This window comes from Choloepus didactylus, chromosome 5, assembly GCF_015220235.1.
Source record: "Choloepus didactylus isolate mChoDid1 chromosome 5, mChoDid1.pri, whole genome shotgun sequence".
Classification (NCBI taxonomy): Eukaryota; Metazoa; Chordata; class Mammalia; order Pilosa; family Megalonychidae; genus Choloepus; species Choloepus didactylus.
Genome location: NC_051311.1, coordinates 112,720,785 through 112,745,607, shown reverse-complemented (window position 1 = coordinate 112,745,607; position 24,823 = coordinate 112,720,785). Strand labels below are relative to the sequence as shown.

At 40.2% G+C, this 24,823-nt stretch overlaps 1 protein-coding gene across 1 annotated transcript; it reads left to right on the top strand.

The window, feature by feature from the left end:
• Positions 1-927: 927 nt before the first annotated feature.
• PON1 (paraoxonase 1) lies at positions 928-23,156 on the top strand. Its single transcript, XM_037836716.1, has 9 exons — positions 928-1,153; positions 6,941-7,011; positions 8,529-8,584; positions 9,589-9,757; positions 11,613-11,739; positions 15,690-15,890; positions 17,157-17,238; positions 20,007-20,135; positions 22,752-23,156. Exons 1-9 carry the CDS (start codon positions 1,080-1,082, stop codon positions 22,908-22,910), a joined length of 1,068 nt encoding a protein of 355 aa, XP_037692644.1. The 5' UTR covers positions 928-1,079; the 3' UTR covers positions 22,911-23,156.
• The last annotated feature ends 1,667 nt before the right edge of the window (positions 23,157-24,823 follow it).

Below are 24,823 nucleotides of genomic sequence, written 5' to 3'. Positions count from 1 at the left end.
TACGGATGATACTAAAGCATATTGGTATCTGTTGGCAATATTCCAGAAGGGAGGCAGAGATGGGTGTTTTAGGAGAGAGAGGTATAAGTGTAGGACTAACATCGTTGATGAGGAAAGAGGGAAAGGGACCCAGAACAAAGGGAGGGGTTGGCCTTTAGCCAAGCAGAAAACACTTCCTCTATGGTTACAGAAAACTGGCTGTACAGAGGTATTTCCTTCTAGTCTCTGCTCAAAAGTTCCCTTATCAATAAGGCCTTCCTTGACTCCCCTTTCTTAAATAGCCCCTTCAGTATTCCCTATCTTCCCTCTCTGCTTTATATTTCTCCACAGCATTTTTTCACTGGATATGCAATAATAATAAATTTTATTCATTTCTATATCGTGCCCTCTCACTGGATCGTAAGCTCGACGAGGATTTTTTGGTCGAATCTCCCCAGCATCTAGAAAAGTGCCTGAGACATACATATTAGGTTCTCCTAATAATGTCCACCGAGTGAGGGAATGAATGAATGAATACAGGAGCGATGTACTTGAGTAAGTAGTAGTGGGGAGGAGAGAATGAGATGCTTGAAATCTCGATTTTTGGAGGTGACAGAGGGTGGTAGCTTGCTGGGAATGCAGTTTGGCCTTAGCGGCTCCAGCCGTAGTCCACCCTTCTGTGATTTTTCTAGCTGAGTCACCCTGATTAAGTTACTGCACCCTTTTGAGGCACAAGGATTAAGACCCTGCTGGCACAGAGTGAGCGCTCACCAGAGCTCGGCTTCCCTTTCCCACGGCTCTCCATTTCCTCCAACTTCCGTGCTCTCTCTTTCTTGCCCGGTGTAGGCGGCTGTTCTGGGATTTCTCTCTGTAAAGTTCAGTGAAGCAAATGAGGCGCCTGGTCGGGAGCGCGCGGCTCCGGGCGTCAGCGGTGAACTGGATCCCGGGCTACCAGTGCGCCCTGCGGCCTCGGAGAGCTTTGCACCCCGCTGGGCGAGAGGGTGCGGGGCGCGGCTGAGCTGGGCGGACCAATCCCGGGGCTGCCCGGGCTCCTGACTGTCCTTATATTCACCCATCAATCTGTCCCTCTATCCGAAGCCATGGCGAAGGTGATGGCGCTCGCCCTCCTGGGGCTGGGGCTAGCAGTCTTCAGGGATCACCGGTCTTCGTACCAGTAAGTTGGGTTGTGGTGAGGCTCGCAGCCCCGTCCGTCTTCCCCACCCTGTCAGCCCCAAAAGCCTCCCAGAAAGGAGGGCCCAGGTTCTGAACAGGAAACCTCCAGGCAGGGGGTTATGTGTATCCCTCAAGGGGTTCATAAACGTTTGTCCAACTTTTGTGTGTCTCTTGAAGCATATCCTTGCCCACAGTCTGAGAGATGGGCTAAGGGGATTATTGTAATCAGTGGTGTGAACCGCCAAATTGTCGGCATATATAAATTATTTTTTCATGAAGTGACTGCAGATTCATTTTTCAACCATTCCTCAAAATAGATAACCAGACCTGGGGGGGTGGTCCTCTGATATATTGTGTGAATTAGAGAGAGGAGCCCCAGCCTTGGCTGCCTGGCCATGGCGTAATCCTTATCCTCCTGGAGATTTTCTATTTGAGGTCCCACTGACAAAGGCAGAAGGCAGGTGTGGATCCCTGCAGGGTGGGAGAGAGTGTGCACCAAGGCGGCCGCCTGCTCCAGGCTTGCCGGGTCGGGTGGAAAGGGCCCTGAGCCTGGCATTTGAGGTCCTGGGTTCTGGCTCTGCCTCTTCCATTATGGGATCTCTGGCAAATTACTTTACACCTCTAAACCTTAACAGCTTCAGTAAACTGGAAACGGTAAAATCCACTCCCATATGAAGCAACTAGTACAGTGCCTGGGACATAGTAATTAATCAGTAAATATTAGTTCCCTGCTCCCCTTAAAGTGCTTGTAAACCATTAGGTGCTATAGAAAAAAAAAGAAAAGGATTTAAGAACGTATCTGTAATTTTTGTGGTAACTTTTTACAGAGGTCGAAGTCTAGAGATCACCCTATTCTTGGCTTAGTCAATAATATCCTGTTATTTATGCTGAAGTAAAATATTAATAAAAAATAAAACAGTTTGGATTTAAAAATATATGATCCTGTGGACTGATTAAAAGCTTACATTAAGAATAGGTTTTAATAAATGATTATTTCTTTTTCTTCTCATTGTTATTTTTGAAATCACAAATTGTTAGAAAAATGTCAATTAGAAAGCAAGTAGTGATTCTGGCTTTTAAATCTAAAAAATACAGCTTGTGAATTTTCATTAATCATGGAGCCATTTGCTGTCCAAGAATTTTTTTTTTCTTTCTATCCAGCATATGTATGATTTGAGGTATTACCTGGGGTGAAAAGAAATGAGGTATTATAATCATCCAACACCCGATCTAAGGCTTTCTTTTTTGGGGGGTGGGGGGTGGGGGGAGATTTGCCCTGCTGCACCTACAAGCAATTTTTTTTCCAATTGCTTTGCTTTGTTTTGTTTGGAAATGTTTTTTTAATTTGATAAACAGTTTTTTTTTTTTTTTTTTTTTTAATGTTTTATCAAGGAGATTATGGCCACCTCACACCTATTCTTTATCACCAGAGAAATTCAAGACCACATTTCCTTAGACCCTGTCATTCTTCCTTTCGGAGAGACCCAGATATTTTGGGATTGTTTGTCTTGTCCTGTAAATAGTCCTTACTGATTTGCAGTGATGTTGGTTAGATCTTCTTCAATGGCAAATGGCAAGATGATAATATCTCATTTTTGGTACAGTTATCCATATACACACATAATTTCTATTTAACATACTTTTCTGATCTAAGGCTTTCTGCATCCCACGTCTCCATTTCAATTCTTCATTTCCATCTTCATCAGAGTTTGTTCTTCCCACACTCTCCTAGTTGCCCCACACAGATCTGCCGAAATAGAGTCAGGGTCTTCCTAGTTTACCACACCTTAATTTACTATAAGAATGGAGACTGTTGGCATCATACATACATTTTGGTATAAAAGTTTAGCTTTACAACCTCTACCCTAAAAAGTTTCTCTCTCACCATGAGGTCTTAAGAGCCTATTTTATTCAAGATCAGTATTACCCAAGTTTATTCCTTGGAACCTGAATCACAGAGGTGCTCCATGAAAAGGGGGTTCCTTGGGAAATGGTTCTTTGGGAACTGTTGTCATTTATAGCCCTCTCCTAGGGTTTGATAATTCACTGTGGCAAAACAATGGCCTGAAAAGTCCTTCATTAAAGGAAACAGTATTGCTTTGTTTCAGTCATCACGACCTCTGCTCCATATTTCGGTACTATCTATGAACATCCTGAAGAGCTCTATGGGGCATCTTTGAGAAGGGCTGTTTTGTATCACTGACTTGTACCAAGACTTAGAATGCAAAGTACAAAGGTTAGTCCTCGTCTCTGTCGGTATGGCCATCTCATACGTGGAAACAAAGAAACTTGTCAATGGCAGATGGGCCCCAAGACAGATTCTGATGCATTTTTTCCTGGGGAAGACTGAAGCACACTGTGGCCATAGCTGAACTCAATATTGCAACACGAGATCAGAGGGGCCAGTCCTGTCTCAGCGTTCCCTAGGTGGCCGCCCTTCTCCCTTTGCAGGATGTCTGCAGGAGATGCTTTGACACCGGGGATCTGCAGGGAGAAGACCTGGAGTGTGGTTTGTAATCAAGAACTTCCTGTTTCACTTTCAGGAGTTGGGAACAACTAGATCCAGGGATTGGGGGTGGGAACCTCATTCACTAACATCTGGCTGATTCCTCTAACATCTGCCTGAAACCACATGACAGGAAAGGAAATGGAAAGTGGGAGTGGGGTGGACCTCTTGTTTTAGAATGGAAAAAAGGCTAGAAAAGCTGCAGCAGGAGTAGGAGTAATGCAGGGATGAGAGGATGGTGGGATAAGGGGATGGGTACAGAGCCTTCTAGGATAGCCTAGACAGGGAAAGAAGGGAAATTGCACACATTGTCTGGAATGCCCCAAAGCATCTCACACAAAGGGGTCTAGGGACTAGCTGCATCAGCATCATGAGGGAACTTCCTGGACATGCAGAGTTCCAGGCCTCACCTCAAACTATCTGCCTTACTTAATAAGATCCCCAGAGGATTTGTATGCACTTCTCTGAAGGATAATCAAATTCTGCTATCACCTACATTAGAACTAGAGCAAGATCAAGAGATCCTGGAGGACCAGTAAGTTACCTTTTTTCCCATTTTAGCACTGAGGCACCTGAGTCCCAGAAAGATCAGGGATGTGCCCGAGGGAGAGACGGAAAGAGAATGTCCCGAGACCTATCTTAAGGGCAACCTGAATCCCCTGAGAGGACATCTTTTTTCCTTCAGAGGTGGGGGCAGTTGACAGGAAGTTATGGAAGCCCAGGCTGGAGGGAAATTGTGCCTCTGAGGAGTCTCTGATGGTCAGGTGGTAGCAGCACAGAGCGGGCAACCTGAGGGAGACCCTGGACCAAGAGCCTCCCTGCCCACCTTTGCAGGGTGGGCTCTACACAAGTCCAGGGAATGCCTTTGGACTTCAGTGTAAACAGCACCCTGGGGGATGTGGAATATTGTGGCCCTGGTTCTCTGTGGCAAGTTTCTCAATTCCTAACTTGCCAATGGCAATGCTTCCACCCACTGTGTTCTCTTCATTAGGAGGGAATAATGCAAAGTCAACGTTAGACCTCTCAATGCATTTCTGCCACCTCTCGGCTAGCTCTAGGCAATGGGAAGAGGGCAGGTTATGGAGCCTTGCACATCTGGGTCTGAGCCCATTTCTGCAGCTTTCAAGGCTCTTTACCAAACTGAGCCTGTTCCTCCACCTAAAAATTATGAGAGAATAATACATATCGCAGTAGTATTATATATATTATTATATATTTTATAGTATTACATATATATAATTTGGCACATAATAAGTGCTCAGTAAATGTTAGCTATTATTATTGCTACATGCTATTTCAAAAACCCACCTATGAAATCCATTGAGTGATACTTGAATTTATATTATGATAATCTTCATTGAAACCCTAGGCTGAAGACTAGTGACCCTTCAGTCACCCCTATCAATGCAATCAACACCATCTTCTCAACAAGATCAAAAACATGGTAAGAGACTTGGCAGATACATACGTGAAGTCCCATGGGGATAGATGAAGGAGTTATTGATTCGACCCACAAACGATCAGGAGGAGCCACAGAACAGCATGCGTCATGCCTTGGGGGTCAGGGGGTAAAGGGTGTTCTAGGAGAGGGAGAAGCATGAGCAGATGAAAAGAGGTGTGAAGGGGTATAGAGAAGAGAGTCCTTGATATCATGACACCTAATTTCAAACGGCAACTCTATCCTTTTAAATAAGTGACCACAGGCAAATTATTTAACTTCTCCATGCCTCAGTTTTCTCACCTACCAAACAGGAAAAGTACTAATCCTTGCCTCAAAGGTTGCTAAGGAGATTTAACAAGAGTGTCCATGTGAGAGCCCATTGCACAGGGCTTAGCGCATCGTAAGCCCCAATACGGGAACATTGAATGGGTAAGAAGTGTGTGCAGTGGCAGAAAATAGGCTTATGAGGGTGAGGATGGCCCTAAGAAAGTTCCAGAATGGATTTCTCAATGGATAAAGCCCTTCATTTTCTTTTGTCAGGAGCCAGCATGTATTTGCAAAGATCAGTTCACAGCAGACACTGTATGCTTTCTCTACAGAGTTCAGAGGTAGGGACATAACTCAGATGTGGAATCTCATCCTTCAGAAGCAGAATATCTGGACTTAATAAAAGATATTTATACAAGATATTTCCTGGTTGTGCATCAGGATGAACTGTGTGCTTTTACAAAGCGTATTACTGGATCCGAATCCTAGCTTTTTGGGTCAGAACCTCTTAAAGGTGGAGTTGATAGTGAATGGCAAGATACATAGTAGGAACATACTACCATTTTTTTCTGAATGAAGACCAATTTGCCTCCAAATTCCTATCACTTTGTACTATGCTGGTAAGAATTTTACCCAGAATACCAGTTCATCTCTATTCCATCTTCTGTCTGTGAGTTTAAATTATCAATAAGGCAAGTTAAGAATTTATCAACCTATCTTATCTTTAGACAAAAAGATTTCTAGGGATTCTTGGGTAATTGTCACTACAATGATTATATTGTATCATTAGTTCTCAATAAATGTCTATTGTTTAAATCTTGGCTGTGCTAATTTTGTGGTCCGTTTCTTTCAGATGATTGATTCATCAGTAGCTTTGTTCTGATCTGGTGGCCTGCTGAGTACTTACTTTTCACATCTTTTCTTTTTTTCCTTTGTCCTTTACTCAAATGTTTCTCATGATGTTTATATACTCAGATTTGATAAATTGTGTTTGTGTGTGCATGCATGTGGGTGGGTGTGAAATGCCTTTTTATTTGTTGACCTTGGGTATGATTGTCTGAAGTTATAAAACCTTTGAGTACATTTCCATTTTTCAAGTACACCTGAAAGCAGACCCCCTCAGCCTCCCTCCCACCCCCACCCCCAGTCCAGGCCATGAAGCCAGCTAAAGCAGATGGGCAGGAGGCCCATCAATCAGCAGCCTTAAAACTTCCATGAAATAACTTGGGACCATGTTATTTAATACAAATTTCTACACAGGGCTCCTTACTTGACTGATGAAACCATTCCTGCTCCAGCCAAAGTGTACAGAGCCCTGGAGAGGACACTAAATATCTCTTTTGCGTACCTATCTGCCCCTGCTAAATAAATACTAAATGCTGTACCCAGAGGATTTCCACAGTTTGTCCTTTGGCCTTGCCTGGTAAAATCACCCAAGTGCCAGGAACCTGGAACCCTGGGATTGAAACCTAGGCAAAGTAGAGTTAAAGAGAAGCCAATGGACTGTCCACCTTTGAAACAATTATAATTATTGGATAGTTGTACGTGTGTCTCATTCCTTTTTCTCCTCTCAGAACACGACTTAATGCTTTCCGAGAAGTGAAACCTGTGGAACTTCCTAACTGTAATTTAATTAAAGGAATAGGTATGTACGTGAGAGGAACGTGTGTCTCATTTGAACTCCCCATGTTATCTTGCCATTTATTTGATTAATACATCTATCTAATTTTGTTCAAAAATAAAACTTTGAACCGGAGAGTATTATTAACTCAGTAGTTAACTATTAATACCAGATTATTTGACATTGGCTTCATCAACACATTACCTAGAAATATACAGGTTATTTGTTTACTTTTCTTTTTGTTTGGTCAGTTTAACAAAAACAATAGTCGGAACAAAGCTTGAGTGTTTGATAATATAACCTGAGGAGATGGCAGAGGGGTGAAAGGAGGGAAAGATGAGACAAATAAAGCAGGGAGTAAAGGATAAATTTTTTAAAAGCTCCCACATTCCTTTATAATTACCAGGAGGCTTCTCATGCATCCCTCTTTTAATATTCAGGGAGGAAACTTTTTCCCAGAAGCTCTCAGCAGATTTCCCCCCAGATCTCATTAGTCACAGCTGGGTGACAGGCTCATGCCCTAGCTGCAAAGGAAGCTGGGAAGGTAATTACCCCGTCTCCACGTGGGAGTCGGGCTCTGTCCTCAGGGACAAAAGGCAGGGGATAGCAGCTGGCAGGCAAACAACGTCTGTCCCAGGGTTCAACTCCCCATCTAGTTTCAACCAATCAGTTTTGTTATTTGAGGCCAACTTGTTTGACATCCATGTTTTTGTAAGATGTTTTGTTTTGTTTTGGTTTTGTATAATTGTTCATTCTGTTGTCTAAGGTCAAGAGAGTATTTGGAAAGGCTAGACCAGAAGAGATATTCAGTTAGCGCCATTAAATGTAACCAGATATCTTATGGTGCATTTTTTTTCTAGAAAACAAAAATGATATTTATGTTGGATATCATTGGGTATTTGACAAACAAACATTACTAAGAGTATAAATACAAAATCAAATACCTCATTTGACTCTAGAGTAATTTAAATTTTTATATGTACTTAAAATATAACTAACTTGAAGGTATTGATATTTTACTGATATTTGTAATTAATTGTAAGTTCATATTTTTGATCATATTAAATGTGTCCCTGTTTTATCTCAAGCATTTAGAATTTGCTTTATATTTCCAACATGGTTTTCAACCCTTCAAAAGGTTTAACTGACTTGAAACTATTAGGTATAAATATATACTTGTAGTTTACTCTGTATCTTTAAAACCAGTAAGCTCTTTCCAAATAATCATAACTTTTGTGAGTTTCTATTAATTGTTTGTGAGAGGTTTCAGATTCAGAACAAAATGCTACATCTACCAATTTAAAACAAAATTTATTAAGTGCAAAATTTAATTACACTTATTAATTATACTACCATCTTTTAATTTTCATATAATCACGTTATCAATTTGAATAAATGAAAGAATGAATTTTTATGAACATATCAAAGAAGAGCTAAATATGTTGTCTCATTTTTGAGTTAGGAGTGATGAAAAAGGAAAGGGATTGTCGATGCTTTCTGCAGTAGTCTGAAACAATCTGTCCTGTCCTCTTTTCTGGCAGAAACTGGTTCTGAAGACTTGGAGATACTGCCTAATGGACTGGCTTTTATTAGCTCTGTGAGTGTTATCTTTCCCTTATTGGACTCTAGAATATTTTCTAGGACTAGCAGCCTATGATTTTCATTGAGGCTCTCTGTATCAAGGCACCTTCTTTCAAATGAAATGAAGAGTCACATCGTTCAACAAACAAGCCATATGCATTTACTATTAGCATTATCATTATGATTGTGTGTGTGTTCCATGTATATTAGTACTCCTGTGTGTGTATGGAACTCTTAAATTATCTTACCTTCCATTGTAGCAATTTGTTTGTGAGCTCACTGAGTTTAAGAGTGGTTTCCCATTTAATGTTCTATTCTTCGAAGCACTTAACTGATATAGTCAATAAATATTTGCACATTTCAAGCAAAATCTATGGGACCCAATATATAAAGCAAATAGTATCTTTGTTGTTTTATTGAAAGCTAAGCAAGGGGGAGTTTCTCCAACCCAGTGGACTTCCCCTAAACCTCTGTATATATGTTACTGAGATAAAAGTTTTAAAAAATCCTAGGGAAAACTAAAACCCAAAATACAAACTCATGACCAATGTTCTGTCTGTATTCCTTGCATATATTGTTGAAGACCATTAGCAATTGCCCCTTTGGTCTGCTTTTTTTTTTTTTTTAACTTTGAATTTTGAAACAATTTTAAATTTACTGGACAGTTGCAAAAATAATACCAAACCCATACAGAGAACTCCAACTTACCCCCCACCCAGATACCCAGATCCACCATTTGCTCTTCCATTTTTGATCTTTCTTGTGGGCTGGAAGTGGAAGTGTGGTAGACACATGGCTTTGATGCAGGTGATGGACGGGTGTGCCTGGGTGCCACGTGGTGTGGCTGGTGGAGCATGTGGCCTCTCGAGCCCCCCTGGGCCTATCCTGTAAGGCAGCCAAGAGGCTCCCTGTCTGGCCGGCTTTGAGGCTTGGAGCAGCCAGGATGAACCCACATGCCATCCGGCATCTCCTTCAGCCTTTGAAGTATTTGTCTGTTTACTCTCCTCCATTTATCGTAAGGGATTAAAATATCCTGGAATAAAGAGCTTTGGCCCTGATAAGCCTGGAAAAATACTTCTGATGGACCTGAACGAGAAAGACCCAACAGTATTGGAACTGAAGATCACTGAAAGTGCATTTGATTTGTCTTCATTTAACCCTCATGGGATTAGCACTTTCACAGATGAAGGTAATAGTATTTAAAGTTGATTTAAAATAAAGCGACATGAAAGAAAAATGCATTGTAATGAATGACTATTTCTGCTTCCCCAACCAACACATAACATGAATAATGTTGTTACTTTGGGTTTCTAAATGTAATGTTATAACCGTTTAAGTGCTTGAGAATGCTAAAATATTGAAGATTTGTAAGGCATCTAATTTTTAAAGTGAAAACATTCACATTAGCCCTATAATTACTATAATAAGACTATTCAGCCCCAATCATTATAGGTTTTCCATTTAAAACTCTTTAAAAGAGGCTGGCATTTATGGGAATAGATTCCCCTAACCTAAGGCCTCCGCAACCTATAGATCCAAGGCCGGAAAATCACCACGTCAGCTTTCTCACAGCTCCCTCACCTTCAGTGCCTCCCTCCCTCCCTGGTTCCTCTGTTATGTCTTCACACTGGTCCTCTGCATTGGAAACCCTTCAAAGTAACTAGTTTCCCATCCTTTTGCCCTTATCTCATTCCTTCCCTTCTATTGGCTGTCATTTCCTTGGTCTGAACATTAATTCTCAACCCCAGCTGCACGCAGAATCACCTGGGGAGTTTTTAAGTCTTATACCCAGGCCCTGGCACCAAAGATTCTGATTCACTTGGTTTGGGGGTGCGGTGGGGTGGGTGGCAGTACTTGTTAAAAGCTCTCCAGGTGATAAAAATGTAAGGTCAGGGATGAGAACCATGTGTATACTCACAGTATCCATTTGTTGATCAGCCAGTCCCTCCTTCAGTCCTTCTTCTGGACTTTTCCCCATTGTGCGTGGCTAAAATCGCTGCCTTGAAAGTTGTTAATGATGTCCTTATTATTACAAACCCTCCCTCCCTCCCTAAGTTCCTTCCTTCCTTCTTTCCTTCTTTCTTTCCTTCTTCCCTCCCTCCCTCCTTTCCTCCGTCCTTCCCTCCCTTCCTTCCTTCTCTCTCTTTCATCATTTTATGCTGTTGACCACTTTCTCCTTCAATGCTCCCTTACCTCCTTCAGCTCTCTGCTCTATTGTTACATCACTAGGGAGAACTTCCCTGACTTCCTTGAAGAACTCTACTTCATTACTCTCTATCCCTTTATCCTGTTTCATTTTTTCTTTGTAGCACTTAACTCCAACTAAAATATACGATACACTTGTTTGCTGAATGGACTAATGAAGAGCCTCCTAGCTGGCTTATCTGTTCAAGTCTCCTCAGCTCAGCCGACTAAACTTTGTACTGTTTCCTGTAAACACCAAATCGATCCTGTCAAAGGTTTGCAAGGACTTACTGCGTCTTAAGGCAAAGACCATATAATCTAACTTCCCTGGCCAATTCTGATCACACCTTGACTACTTAGACTGATCTCCGTAATTTTCCAGAGTCACGAGGACTCATGGAAGTCACTTTCCTTTATCTCTCAGATGCTCCTCTGTGGCATCTATCATCTTACTATGCGTAAATGTATTCTGTCTGACGGCTCCTTCTCATACTGCTACTTCCCTCATCTTTCATCCCTTTCATCTCAACTCTGCATCTCACTGTACTATCTTGAAATAGAAAGCTTAACAAGCTCCTTGGAGTTTTAGTTTTGGTGCTGCTCATTTTTAAGTTGGGGATTTATTCTCCCCCCTGCCCCTCATGGAGTTTTGAGTTTTCAGAGACCGTCACTGGTTCTTCCTTTAGCCACTTTTCTTTGGCGTGATCACAAATGCATCTCTCTACAAAGAGATGAAAATATTCCATCTGCCTGACATCCTAAGTACTAGCTGGAGGTGGGTTGAAATTGCTTTTTGGAGACAGGGCTGACAGCTGAGAGCTCAGTTAATGTTTCGATTTTTGTTTTTAATCTCCTCTCAGATAATACTGTGTACCTGCTGGTGGTGAACCATCCGGATTTTAAGTCCACGGTAGAATTGTTTAAATTTCAAGAAGAAGAAAAATCACTTCTGCACCTGAAAACCATCAGACACAAACTTCTGCCCAAGTACTGTCCTGAGATATATCATATTTCTATTTTTCTTTAACACCAAGGGTTGGCTAATCCTCTTTTAGTTTTTCCTTTTGGCCCAGAGGGTTATGGCTGTTCAACTTTACTTTCTAATGACCACAAACACCTCCAAATGTTCTTCTGCCGAACCCCGTGAGGACTCAGCACCTCAGAGAAGTTTCCTTGTCTTTTGCCCTCATTTCCCAGGCAGGGCTGGCTGTTGGCTCCTGGCCTCGGGATCACTATTTGAGCTTTTACCTCTGCTCTTTTCCCAAACCAGATTTAGTATTTCAAACCTAAGCCAACTTCACAGACTAATTCCACATGTTGAGCATTTTGATTTATTGATTTATTTTTTATTTTTGGAACATAGAGCCTTAGATTTTTCTGTTTATTAGAAACACATACCCAAGAGGAGATGCGAAATCTGGTGTATCTGAAGAACTCCGTGCACTGCCTCTGCTGCTCTCCAGACGCACACCATCTGTGTAATAACAGATCTGTGGTGACACTCAGCTACTCAGCTCCATCCGAGACTCTGACGGTGTAACACATGGAGAAGCACCCAAGGTTCCGCAATTCCAGTCAGTCTAACCCAAGTCAACTTCCTTGCTTGCCTGTGAGGATTTGATTTATGAGGCTAGTGATGGATTTAGGACAACCATCTGACACTGTCTTCCAAAACAGTTTTATCCCCTACTCATTATGATTTTTTTCTAGAATCCCAACCTCTCTTTGCATAATATATGCACAGCTTTAGACCAACTCAGTCAATCCAGATTTTTGTTAAACAGTTTATTATTAATATGTAGGTACCTAGCTGAGAGCCTGGCCTCTAGTGTGTGCTCATGGCTACCATGTCCCTTCCTCTCCTTTTCTGGTGGTTTTGACAATGAGGAAACTGAAATGGAGAGAAATTGAGACACTGTATGAAGGTCAACCACCAAATCAGTGTCTGAGTAAGAACTACGGCCCAAGTCTTAGTCTGAATCCCTAGGAAGAGTAAAAGTTCAGAGAACATCTTTTGGTGGGAGAGTTTCTTCACACATTTATTCAGCAAATAGGTTTTGGAGAGAGGATTAAGCCACAGGGTGTATGAAAAATGTGCATAACACCAAGCTCTGAATCAGGAAAGAGTATTTTGCATGAAGATGCTGGGCTTATAATAACAATAATGACTAATAATAACAAGTGAATGAGATTTAACTGTAAGTATTGCGCTAAGCATATAAAACAGATTATTTCATTGACCTTTGACAATCATTTTAGATTAAAAAAAATTGAAGATTGGAGAATGTGTTAACTTGCCCCAAGTGACACAACCAGTAAGTGGTAGAGCTGGGATATTTTTTTCTGATATAAGCATAAAATATAATTAGATAGAACCAAAGATTAAAGTAACCATTTAAAACTATATAAGAAAGCATTTGCTTGAAACCCAACTTTATATCTCCCTATTCACAGTTAATTGATAATGTATATATTGCATCTTTTTAAAAATTTTTTTATTTTGAAATAATTTAAATGTACAGAAAAGTTGTGAATATTGGACACAGTCCCTATATATACTTCACCCAGCTTCCCCTATTGTTATCATCTTATATAACTATGTTTATAAATATTTATCAAAACTAAGAAATTAACACTGGTACAACACTGCTAACTAAACTACAGATTTCATTCAAATTTTACCAGTTTTTCCATTGATTTCATTTTTCTGTTTCATGTTCTAATCCAAGGCACCAAGTGCCTCTAGGACTTAACCCCTTTCAATGTGTTACTTAAATATGTATAAATATAAAACCTAGCTAATTTCTTATGCTTTTGCCTCTTATATTACCATAAAACCCAAACAAAGTAATACATTATTTTCAAGGGAAACTCTAAAACCAATATAATTCAAATAATTTAACATGATGATTGATGTTGTTTTGGCGAAAATCAGTTGCCACTGCGATAACATGACTATATATATAGCCACAATGACATTAGTTCTTTTGCATTCTCTATTTCTACATGAACAAGTTCCTTCTGATGATTTAATTCTCACCACTGTCCTTTATCTTATCAAATGCAAAACATTCGTTCACAAGAGTGCCATGACATCATTTGACTTTGACTTGGGAGCTGGAATTCTAACCCTGGTAGCTTGAGTTTGGACCTAGTGTTTGGAGCCACTATGATATGGTGAAAATCTATATTATTTATTTCACCATTTCATCCTGTAAATCTCAGGTTTGTCCAGTTTCCCAGGGTTAGTGTATTTTTTTCCTGCCCAGTTGCAAAAATACTGATCTTTGACAGTATAAAACCAGATTGAAAATAAGCATGATAGTGCCACAACTAACCAGAATTCAACTCTCTCAACCCAAGGATTAGCCAGGTGTATTTTTTGCTTTATATTTGACTGTCATTTATAGCATTAATATTCATATAACTAAATATATTATAATTAAAGCATGTCATCATTAATAATAAAACAATGGCCATTATCGATCATTTACTATAGGCCAGGCATGATGCCAAGGTCTTTACACTCATTATTTCACTTTATTCTTGCCCCAACCTTGCAAGGAACAGAGAGGACACTGAGGTGCAGAGAAGGGGCTCAGAACTTAGTGATGTGCTGAGGCCCCATAGACTTTAGCAAACAGTATCAGGATTCAAATAGGGGTCCATAAGATTTTAAAACTATTCATCTAAACTATTCCATAAAACTTTTTTTTTATGAAAAACAGGCAAATGATAGCAATGTATGCCAGATTTTGAAATTTAATTTCAGAAAAGACAGAGAAAAGCGAGTTTCCTGGTTTATGTCTGGAGTCTATACCAACTAATCCTAAATTTCTATATCTTGTTCTTCATGGAGTAATAGTGGCTACCACTGATTGAGGATTTCGTGGGTGCCAGGCTCCCTGCGGAGCACACAACAGGCATTCTCTCATTGCAATTCCTACTGCAACTCCACAAACGAAAGATTCTGACCCTTAGTCTTCTAAAAATGAGCTGTATGACCTTGAACTCTCTTTATGGATGAGAAAACTGAGGCTCTGTAAGCTTATATAATTTGTCCACGAGCCTAGAGCTGCGTCAGAGCTGATGCTTTGGCCATTATACAGACCGCAATAGAGTCAAGATAATTCTCTCCCAGATAATGGCCCTGGGGAACTGCCATCACCTCAATCAGCAAAGAATAACTCACTTATGTGTTTGGTATTGTACCTGTTAGAGCAGAAAAATAGACTCATATATCTTATGTTTTCAATAACTGAGAATAAAAATCAGGAAAAAAAGGCACCATACCATCCTATTTATGAGCACTTTTTGTTCATGGACATTTTACTCAGTTTAGAATCATGAAACTTTACAACTGGAATTGACCTTTTAGGGCTGAAAGATGGACTAGTCCATCGTCCTCCTTTTATAGATAAGGAAACTGAGTCCAAGCATGCAATATGACTTTTCCCTAGGTCACACAGCTAATAGTAGCAGAGCTTTAACTAAAACGCAAGTCTGCAGGTGCCAGTTCAGTGTTTTTTTTTGACTGCCTTATGCCTTATGACACCTTGGAATGACTGGAGTAGATACTGTATGAGCACACATTAATTTTCCTGGCCTAATTTAATGTCTACATAATTTAATATATCTACATACACATACACACACACACAGACACACAAACTCTAACACCATTTTAAAGGTACAACCAATCAGACTTTTGTGTTACAATGCTATAATCACCTCTTTAGGATTTCTTAGAGTAATTACTGTCTTTGAGGCTTATATAGGTGGAAACGATCTCCTTCTAATTCTGGCCACACCAGCTACCGTGAAGGCTACATCTCATATCTTGATTTTAGGAATAAACTAATGGATGCCAATTCATAATCCTGCAAAGTACAATACCTTCACCTGTATATCATGTGTTGTGTGTGTTTTAATTGCAGCGTGAATGATATCGTCGCTATTGGACCTGAACACTTTTATGCCACAAATGATCACTATTTTATTGACCCCTACTTACGATCTTGGGAGATATATTTGGGTTTAGCTTGGTCATATGTCGTTTTCTATGGTCCAAATGAAGTTCAAGTCGTGGCAGACAGTTTTGATTTTGCTAATGGAATCAACATTTCACCGGATGGCAAGTATGTGAATGCTTTAATATGAAATGCATTTCCTCTGATTCTCATTAGATATCTTTATAACATATTCTTTTTCTAAATAGTGATACATTTTAGTATGTTGTACTGTTAAGATGAAATTAGTAAAAATGTAAAATGTATCTTCAGGGGGTAAAGTTTATCAAATCATAATTTTCTATTTTGTAAAGGCATACTATTTTTATTTTCTTATTGAGTAAAAGGTGTGTTTCAAGAGGGGAAACTGGGATAGACATTTAATATTCCTAAACAGATGTGCCTTGTGGGAAGATTTTTTGGTGTATAATGGGATTAATAGCAAGTAGGTATATGTATCAGTAGTAGCGGTCTGTGTCAAGATAAGGAACTTGCATCAAAATGTAAATTGAGATACTGCTTTATTTCAGTCTTATTATGAGTAAAAAGTCAGCTTAACTAAGCAGCATGCTTGCTGATGTTGTTGATTCACATTATTATCTCATGGTGGTCTTGCAACCAACAATTCACAGACCAGCTTTGGTCTGTAGACCACACTCTGTGTAGCATTAGTGTATATGTAAAATCCATGTATCCATCCATCGACATCCTTCCTCACCTTGTATCATCAAGGGTTTCAGAGGATGAGTCACATACACTTAGAAAAAATAATATAGTCAGCTTCCAGTGATTTATATCTATCTACTATTTTTAAAAAAATAGCAGATGATGAAGCAGTCATTTCTCTTTTTGTTTTGGGATGTAGTGTGTGCTTAGACAAATGGCAGATATTTATGATGGGTGTGGTGGTGTACTTTGTGTATAATACTAAATCTGCAGGGTTACGATAGACTCAGGGTAGGGAGATTCTCTCAGATCCAAGCCAAAGACCTAGTCCTCTCTCACACTGTCCCTGAACTAAAACCAGCGGTTTGTAGTCAATGGGTTTCCTGTAGCTTATTGGTGAGAACTCAGCTTGCCACTATATTAACAAGTGAGAACAAGTACAACAATGCTTTTTGCTCCCAGACATTGAGAGCTGGTGTTAGGGTTAAGTTGCTTTCCTACTGCTCAGGGACAACCAGGTTCCCACCTCTAGAAATAACTTTCAGAAGCTAAACCCCTTTGGGTGCTGTAAACTCATTGAGTTCTTTCAGAATTTGGTGTGCTTTGAAACGGGTCCCCTTTTCCAATCTCTAAGCAAAGTTCTTCCCTAGGAAGAGTTATTACCACTTCGCTGTAACCTTTTGAATTGCATTATTCAAGTGCTTTGATGTAGCTCTTTCTTCTCTGAAGGTATGTCTATATAGCTGAATTACTGGCTCATAAGATTCATGTGTATGAAAAGCATGCTAATTGGACTTTAACTCTGTTGAAGGTAAGATGTATTAACACTATAAGTTTGCAGAGTGATAATTAGATTCTAATTGGAGAAATTAAAAGCAAAGAAAAAAGGATTGTTTAACTGAAGTGGGTGAGAACCAATTTTTCACTCCTTTATTAACAGTCATCAGCATTGTTTTGCATTTATTTGTTGTTCACTTTTACACTGCAGAGTGGGAAGCAGCAAAGCAGACATCTCACCTGTGGAACTTTGATTCTTCCTGCTCTAGTTAAAAAGTTGGACATGGTGTTTCCAGGCTTTCCTCCCCTCCTCCTTCCCTTCCTTCCTCTTTTCCTCTCTCCCTCCTTCCTTTCCTTCCTTCCTTTCTCCATGTTAACGTCAAAGCCAAGAAATAGCCTCAACTTGTATTTAATACTGGAGTGCTCTCCACAATATTTAGAAAGCCCAGGTGCCCACACTGGCCGCTGCCAGCCCGCGAGATCTTGCCACCCATCACCTCCCTGCCGTCATCTCCAGCCGCAGCCATGGTGCTCTCTCCTGACTCTCACCATTCCTGGGGCCCACGAAGTGGGGCTCTGCCTTGGGACAGTGTCTGCAGCACTCTACTCCCAGTGGTCTTTCCTCTAGATCTCTATAGCTCTCCAGTTCCTCTCCTTCCAGTATTTATGAAAATGTCACCTCCATGAGGTCTTCTCTGGTCACTTTATCTAAGCTTGCAACTCCCCGCTGCCCGCACACCACACATAATTCCTACCTCCTTTGCTGTGGTATTTTTCTCTTTAGCATTTATTACTAACATTCTCTAGATTTAATTTATCCTCTTTATTATCTGACTCCCTGTTAGAGGGCAAACTCCACAAGGTCAGATTTTTTCCCCCTATTTGTTCCTGGAACAGTTGCCAACACTTAGTAAGACACAACAAACACTTGCTAAGGTAATTAATAGGGTGGGGTTGGGCATTCTTCAGGGATTCACTGTCTACCCCTACTGATTCTGACTGCTCTGAAGCTTTGAGTCAAAAGGGGCAAAAACACAAAGGAGAGGAAGGAGAAACAAACAAAGTGGAGCATTTTGCAAGCAGCCCCCTCCAACCTGAAGACCAACCAGCCCTTTCTCTCTTGCTGTAAACGCCCACAGCTCCCAGCATTGTCGCTCTAAATTGCTGAGTGTTCCCGTCAGCACATCTGAGGTACTGTCAGGAGGTGCCTCACTCAGAGAAAATTACCTCGTAGCTACACCAAATGTAACATCATGTTTGACATTAAAAATCATTGGCAAGACTACTTTAGTTTTAGCCGAAGTAAAATGGAATTTCACACACATTCTGACTGAGAGAATAAAAAACAAACTGTGACTATAACAATAGGTACTTCTGCAAACTGAAAGTTGAAGAATTGTATAAGAATATACCCACTATAATATATATATATGAACACATAATCCCAATGGTGCTGCTCCCGACAAGTCCAGATTGAAGCCAAGGCTTATTTCAGGTCTGGCTCCCACTTTTGCCAACAGTCCATTCCATGGTCGCCCCTGGTAACGGCCCAGGTGAAGCTAGTTGGGTGGTCAGTGAATGGGACCTCGGACATTGTGTGCTTCTCCTGCTCCCACCCCTGACTCTCATCTCGGCAAATTTTCATCTGCCATGAAAATGACCAACAGGTGCTATTACCCCTTCCAAAGATAACAGCAGAGTCCCAAGACAAGCATTTTACTCACTTAAAGAAATTAATGTATCAGAGTGGAGTGTCTGATACTGTGATGGATTGGGGGTGGCGGGGCCTGGGGTTATTTCAACGAGAGGATACTGCTCGGCCCCCTCCTTTGGCTCCTCTGCAGGAAGCCGGGAATGAGGCTCTGCCTGGGTGCTGGAAGCTGCTCATCCGTCCGTCCCTTCCCTGGGCACGTGGGAAGTACGGGCAGTGCTGGCTCACAGCAGCTATCTGCACAGGCTCTGACCTTTGCAATGACTCATGACCAGTTATTACAGAGTCTCTGGGTGCTGTACTCTGGACTCTGTTTCAGGTACAGGGTAGATATTGTTTCTCCAACTGAGATTTAGGGGTAAACAAACATACAGAATTTCTTCCTGGTAGAAGGCAGCCAAGATGATGAATGGTGGAATTAAGAATCATTGGTATTATTTATGATCCTGGTACAAAGCCTTGACAGCAGTCTGTGCAGTCGTCACACACTTGCAACTTATATTTAGAAAATAAACAGCAGAGGAACAGGGAATTGAATAACATCAGGAAACTAAAGAACAAACTTTCCTTCAACTCCATGGCAAAAATTAGACCCTGGGTGATCATTTCTTCTCTGGCTGCTCAGATGATGATTAGCTATTAAAGAAGAATGTACATTCCACTGATGTTCTCATCAGAAATGAATCTGCATTTTCTTGGTTGGTTTCTGAATGCTTATAAATATATCATTTACACAAGCCATTTTAGAAGGAAGTGTTTTACGCTGCACTTAAAACTTTTTTTTTTTCAGTTTTAGGTTTATGCACCAATGTTAGGACCAAAATGATTTAATCTAACTTTTAACAGCCTTTCTCACCTTTCCTTATCTTTCCACTACCTCTACTGCTAAGCAAGTTGACAAAATACTAGCATAGCTGCAAGGGCAGAGGCATTCCCTCAGCTCTGTTGAAATGGGGTAGATTCTCGTGTCCCTGGAACCTACAGAGTTCATGGCCAAGGATAATAGGATAGTTTCCCTTGACATACTGCTCCATTACCTCTCAATTTTCCTTCACTTTCTTTCATTCTCTCCTCATTTTTAATCTCGGAAGACCCTTGTCTTTGACACACTCGTGGATAACATATCTGTGGATCGTGCGACAGGGGACCTTTGGGTTGGATGCCATCCCAATGGCATGAAAATCTTCTTCTATGACTCAGAGGACCCTCCTGGATCAGAGGTTAGTTTGAAAAATGAGATCAAGTAAGTGACCTTATTCCCAGCAAGTGTTTTTTTTTTTTTTCAGTTGAAAAATGTTAACTTTCACTTATTTGTGCAAATAGAAAGGGGGAAATGGATAGATGATCCACATAATCAAAAATAAGAAGGGATTTGACTTTGGGAAGTTTTCAGAGTCCAGGCTGGGAACCTGATACACTGAAATTGCTAATTTTAAGGGAGTTTAATAAAGGTCCTGTATATAACGGTGTGGGCAGAGAAGAGGGAAATCAACAGGGAATAATGCAGTATGAAAATAGCAAGGAGGACAGGGAATGGCTACCAGAAGCTGGAACAAGAAGAAAGCTGTGTTTGGAGAGGGATGCCCGACAGGAGTGTGGCCTCTGGATGAGGGATGTAGCCAGCTGGTGGCCACCCCAAAGGGAGGCAGCCTGGAGAGTAACACCCCAACCCCCTCGCAGTCCTCCCCGCCACTGTTGTTGCTCCTCATTGGATGAACATAACTGAAGCCAGAGGGCAAGGAAGCCCTTCAGAGCAGAGTGGAGAATGAGCCCGGAGGTACCCAGCACTGGATAGCACAGGGCTACAAATTTGTATTTGAATAGTTTCTCCAATTCGGGGATTCATAATAGTTAAAACAACTAATGGAGCCACAGTGCTATGGTCTACTCATTCACTAACCTGCCTTCTTTTACAACTCCCCCTTCCGTGTGTCAGCGTCGTCTCTCAAGTTAATGCAAAGGGCCAGTCCTAAAGCATAATTGGCCATTCTCTCTAGACGTTCCTACGGAATGGGAAGATAAATCACTTGCTGGAAATATTTAGCTTAAAAGATCTTTAATTCCACCTTAGTTATAGAATCCAAAGACCCTGTTTGTGTCCACATTCTTTATTTAGAGTATTATTTAGGCAGTGCAAATAAGAATTTGAAACCCACTTTGCCATAGGCATTTAAATGTTTATGAATTGTTTTCTATTTTGAGTTTCCAGTATGTACAAATTACACTTATTATTTATATCAAGTACATGATATCATTATTGACGTATTTGTCTACTAATATGTATTTATGTATTTTTAAAGCTTTAAGGGTTAGTTTCATCCCTAAACAGATGTTCTTTTTAAAGCCAATCTCTTGGATAAACAAACAAAACAAAACAATGTATGTGTATTTTCACATTATATTATGGATATTCACACCTTTTATCTCTTTAAGTTTACATTCCGTTTATGATAATGCTGAATGGAAATCCTTTGTGCCTTTTGGTAGATCTTAGCTATTAGGATTGCTGTATGTTATATTTAATAGAACTGAAGAAATGTATGCTGTGGAGAGTTCACTGTTTAGAACTGAGCAGCATATGAGATTCTGATTTGTTCTTGCTTGTTAGCTCATTTGGTGAACTGGGGTCATTAGCTATAGGCTGGATTTGGTTTGCTGTCTGGAAAAAAATACTTCATTTCTAATGATGCATCTGGTAAGGAATAGCAAAATGCAATAACAATCCATTAGCTAATGCATTGCTCCATCAAAGATTTATTTAGGTTTATTAGAAGCTAACTTAGGCCAAGGTGCACCATCAACTATTTCCCAGTCACTGTTAGATGTTAATGCTATGGCAATTTCCTAAGACATCTGTCTGTGGTGCCAGCTGTTTTAAAAAAGTCACTTTTAAATGCTCCATGGACCTTTTAATATCCAGGCCCTGACCTTCATAGTCTGCAATATTTGATGTTCTCCTGATACAGCCATCCTTTTTTCCACTGTCATTTACACTAAAGGCTTAAGAGTAATAAAAAGTTTAAGGGAACTCAGAGATAACCTAGTCCCACCCAAATTATTTTAGAGAGGAGAAACAAATGGTAAGTGGAAGATCCAAAACATGATCCAATCTCCTACCTCACAGTATAGGGCTCTTTATAGTTGGTTGAATCATATGCAATTGCCATTTTTATAGGTCAAAATGGTCAAATGTTGGCAATTTCATATGATCAGCCTAACAGATTACTAATGATACAATCAAATTTCTCAAGCTAATGAAGGAAACTGAACTTATAAAAACTAAAAAAGCATTTAGGGCTGAACTAAGAAAGCATTTAGGGCTAGGACCTTAAGTTCAAAGGAATGGATAGGTGCAGTGCAGAGATGTGTTCTTTTTTGGGCCATACTTTTTTATTCTTCTTTGATTTAGAAACCAGGAATTATATGCTAAAATCCAAATTCCTAGCTTTTTGGGGGAGAGGGTGGATGGGAGGGGAAGAAAACTGGCCTGAAATGCAACATGCAACAATTGGCTGATACTGAGTAGTAGCTGCCCCCACCCCTTGCCCACTGTTCACCACAGTCCCCGCTGCTCCCTGACTTCTTACACCTGGGCTGTGTCACTCAGTTGCATTTCCTGCCTACCCCCTGCAGGTTTTTGTGCTAGCTACTTGTGAAAGATCATCTGATCACAGCCTGTCATTTTACAAATAAGGAAACAGTTGTCTTAAATATGTAGTAATGTGGAACAAAGTATGATTTTACCTAAAAAAGGTTTTTCTTTTTTTAATGGAGAAATGGTTTGTGACTGTTTTTTTTTTTTCTTAAATATTAACCTAATGCTATTTCCTTGATAGGTGCTCCGAATCCAGAACATATTAACAGAAGAACCCAAAGTAACAGTGGTTTATGCAGAAAATGGCACCACGTTGCTCGGAAGTGCAGTTGCCTCTGTGTACAAAGGGAAACTGCTGATTGGCACTGTGTTCCACAAAGCTCTTTACTGTGAGCTCTAACAGGCCCATGGGCATCTGTGCCACAGAAACTGAGCCCATCACTTTAAAGTGCTGGCCACATTCTAAGAGGGTACAGTAATCTCATATGAGCAATAACAGGGATCTTGAGTTTAGACCTCATGAGGGAGGAAAGTGTTGTTTAATAGAGCCGATATGATGTGTAACGCTGTTTTCAGAGTACAAAATCAAATTGGTCTTGGTATACCTACAAATCTCATTTACCAATAAAAATTCTTTTCAATAAAATGGCTATCATTGTCATATCAATTATTGTTTTTCAATAATTTGTGGCCTAAAAAGTACTTTCCCTAAAACATGTGAAAGTACATGAACTTATTTCTGAAAATTTTCCCTCACCATGTCTTGTTCAGGAAATAGAGAACAAGATGATCTCGTGTGACTTCAGAACTCCAGTTCTCACGTGGGACTCTAGCTTACTAGGCATGCATTAATACCTGGTGCTGTACCTCCTTAGACAGGGCATTAGGCATAACGGTAGTCAGACTTATTTGCTCTTTCCTCTTCTAGATGTGGCTTTCTCTGTGAATATTAACCTAATTACCCCACATCTCCTTTTATTCTTGCTTACTCATTTCTCCTCTAGCTATGCTATATAGTAAAACCTTAAAATTCTTGGGAATGTTTCCCACCTGAAAATTATAAGAGTGATTGTTATCTCAGCTTGGGAATTAGGATAGTAATCCTGAATACAAAATTATATACACTGATCTCCTTAACCTGGTTAAAGAGGAATTTTGTTCATTTCAGTGACTGGGTAAACAAGGAAGTCCATAATTGACTCAGGTAAAGCTAAGTGCGCCTCAAAATACATTGTTGTTGAGGTGGTGGTGTGATGGTGGTGTTTCCACCCCCTGGTCTAACTTGTTCTGGGGGCTGAGAAGAAAAAAAACTGAAAGGTACGAAACAAAAATAAAAGGATCAACCACCTTTGGTTATCATCTGAAGAGCATCAGTAGGAAGAAAACATGACTTACCATTTTCTTACAAAAGCTTGTATACATAGATGACCTAGCTTCTTTCATTTGTTTGTTTGCTTGTTGTGAAGGTGCCTCAATGCTGATGACTTCCATGGGGTGTTAAGTTAGGCACTTTGGAAACAAGAGTCTTCTTAGGCACTTGCCCTGATGACAAGCAGGCATTTGGGGAAAAATGTTTTGGTTATAAATTGAGAACCACTGGTAGTTTAAGAGCACTTACTTAAAGCAATAAATGAAAACATTTTGTTTGGATCAACAATCACTTTCCTCACATCTGGATTAACTACTTTTTTAGTTACTATTTCAGTGGCGCACAATATGTGCCCTATGAGTGCTCAATTATTTCAGTGCTGTTGTTGACAACCCAGGGAGCTGGCTTCTCTGAAATATATATATTTTTGAGAACATCAAGGAATGTGGTGCTTAGAAAAAAAATAGCATATTTTCTTTAAAAAGAATTGTTTCAGTAGTTGGTCTCTATAATATCATCAATAAAACAACCATCCTCTGTCCTCTTGTTCTTGGTAGAATAAGAACATTCAGCCAAAAAGAGAAAGTGACCCAATTTGACCTAGTTTACACTCAAGATCATTCGAAAAAGGATACATGTTTCCTGTGGTTAGAAATTTCATAAAACACTCCAAGGAAGACAAAAACTGCTTAATTCATTCATTGATGCCAAGATCTAAATTTCTGCATTATTAAAGGTTTAGCTGGAGATGAAGGACACAAGAAGTATGTGGGGAGACTAACATCCCTAATTTGATATATCCATGTCTTCTGAATTTTTAAGGTTTTAGAAATAGAATTGTTTAAAATAGACCCCAAACTTTTGCATGACTTTCTCTCTGACTCTCTTTCTTAGTTTGCCCTATACTGTGTGAGGGCAACTGCTTAATGAGTTTGTCATAGACC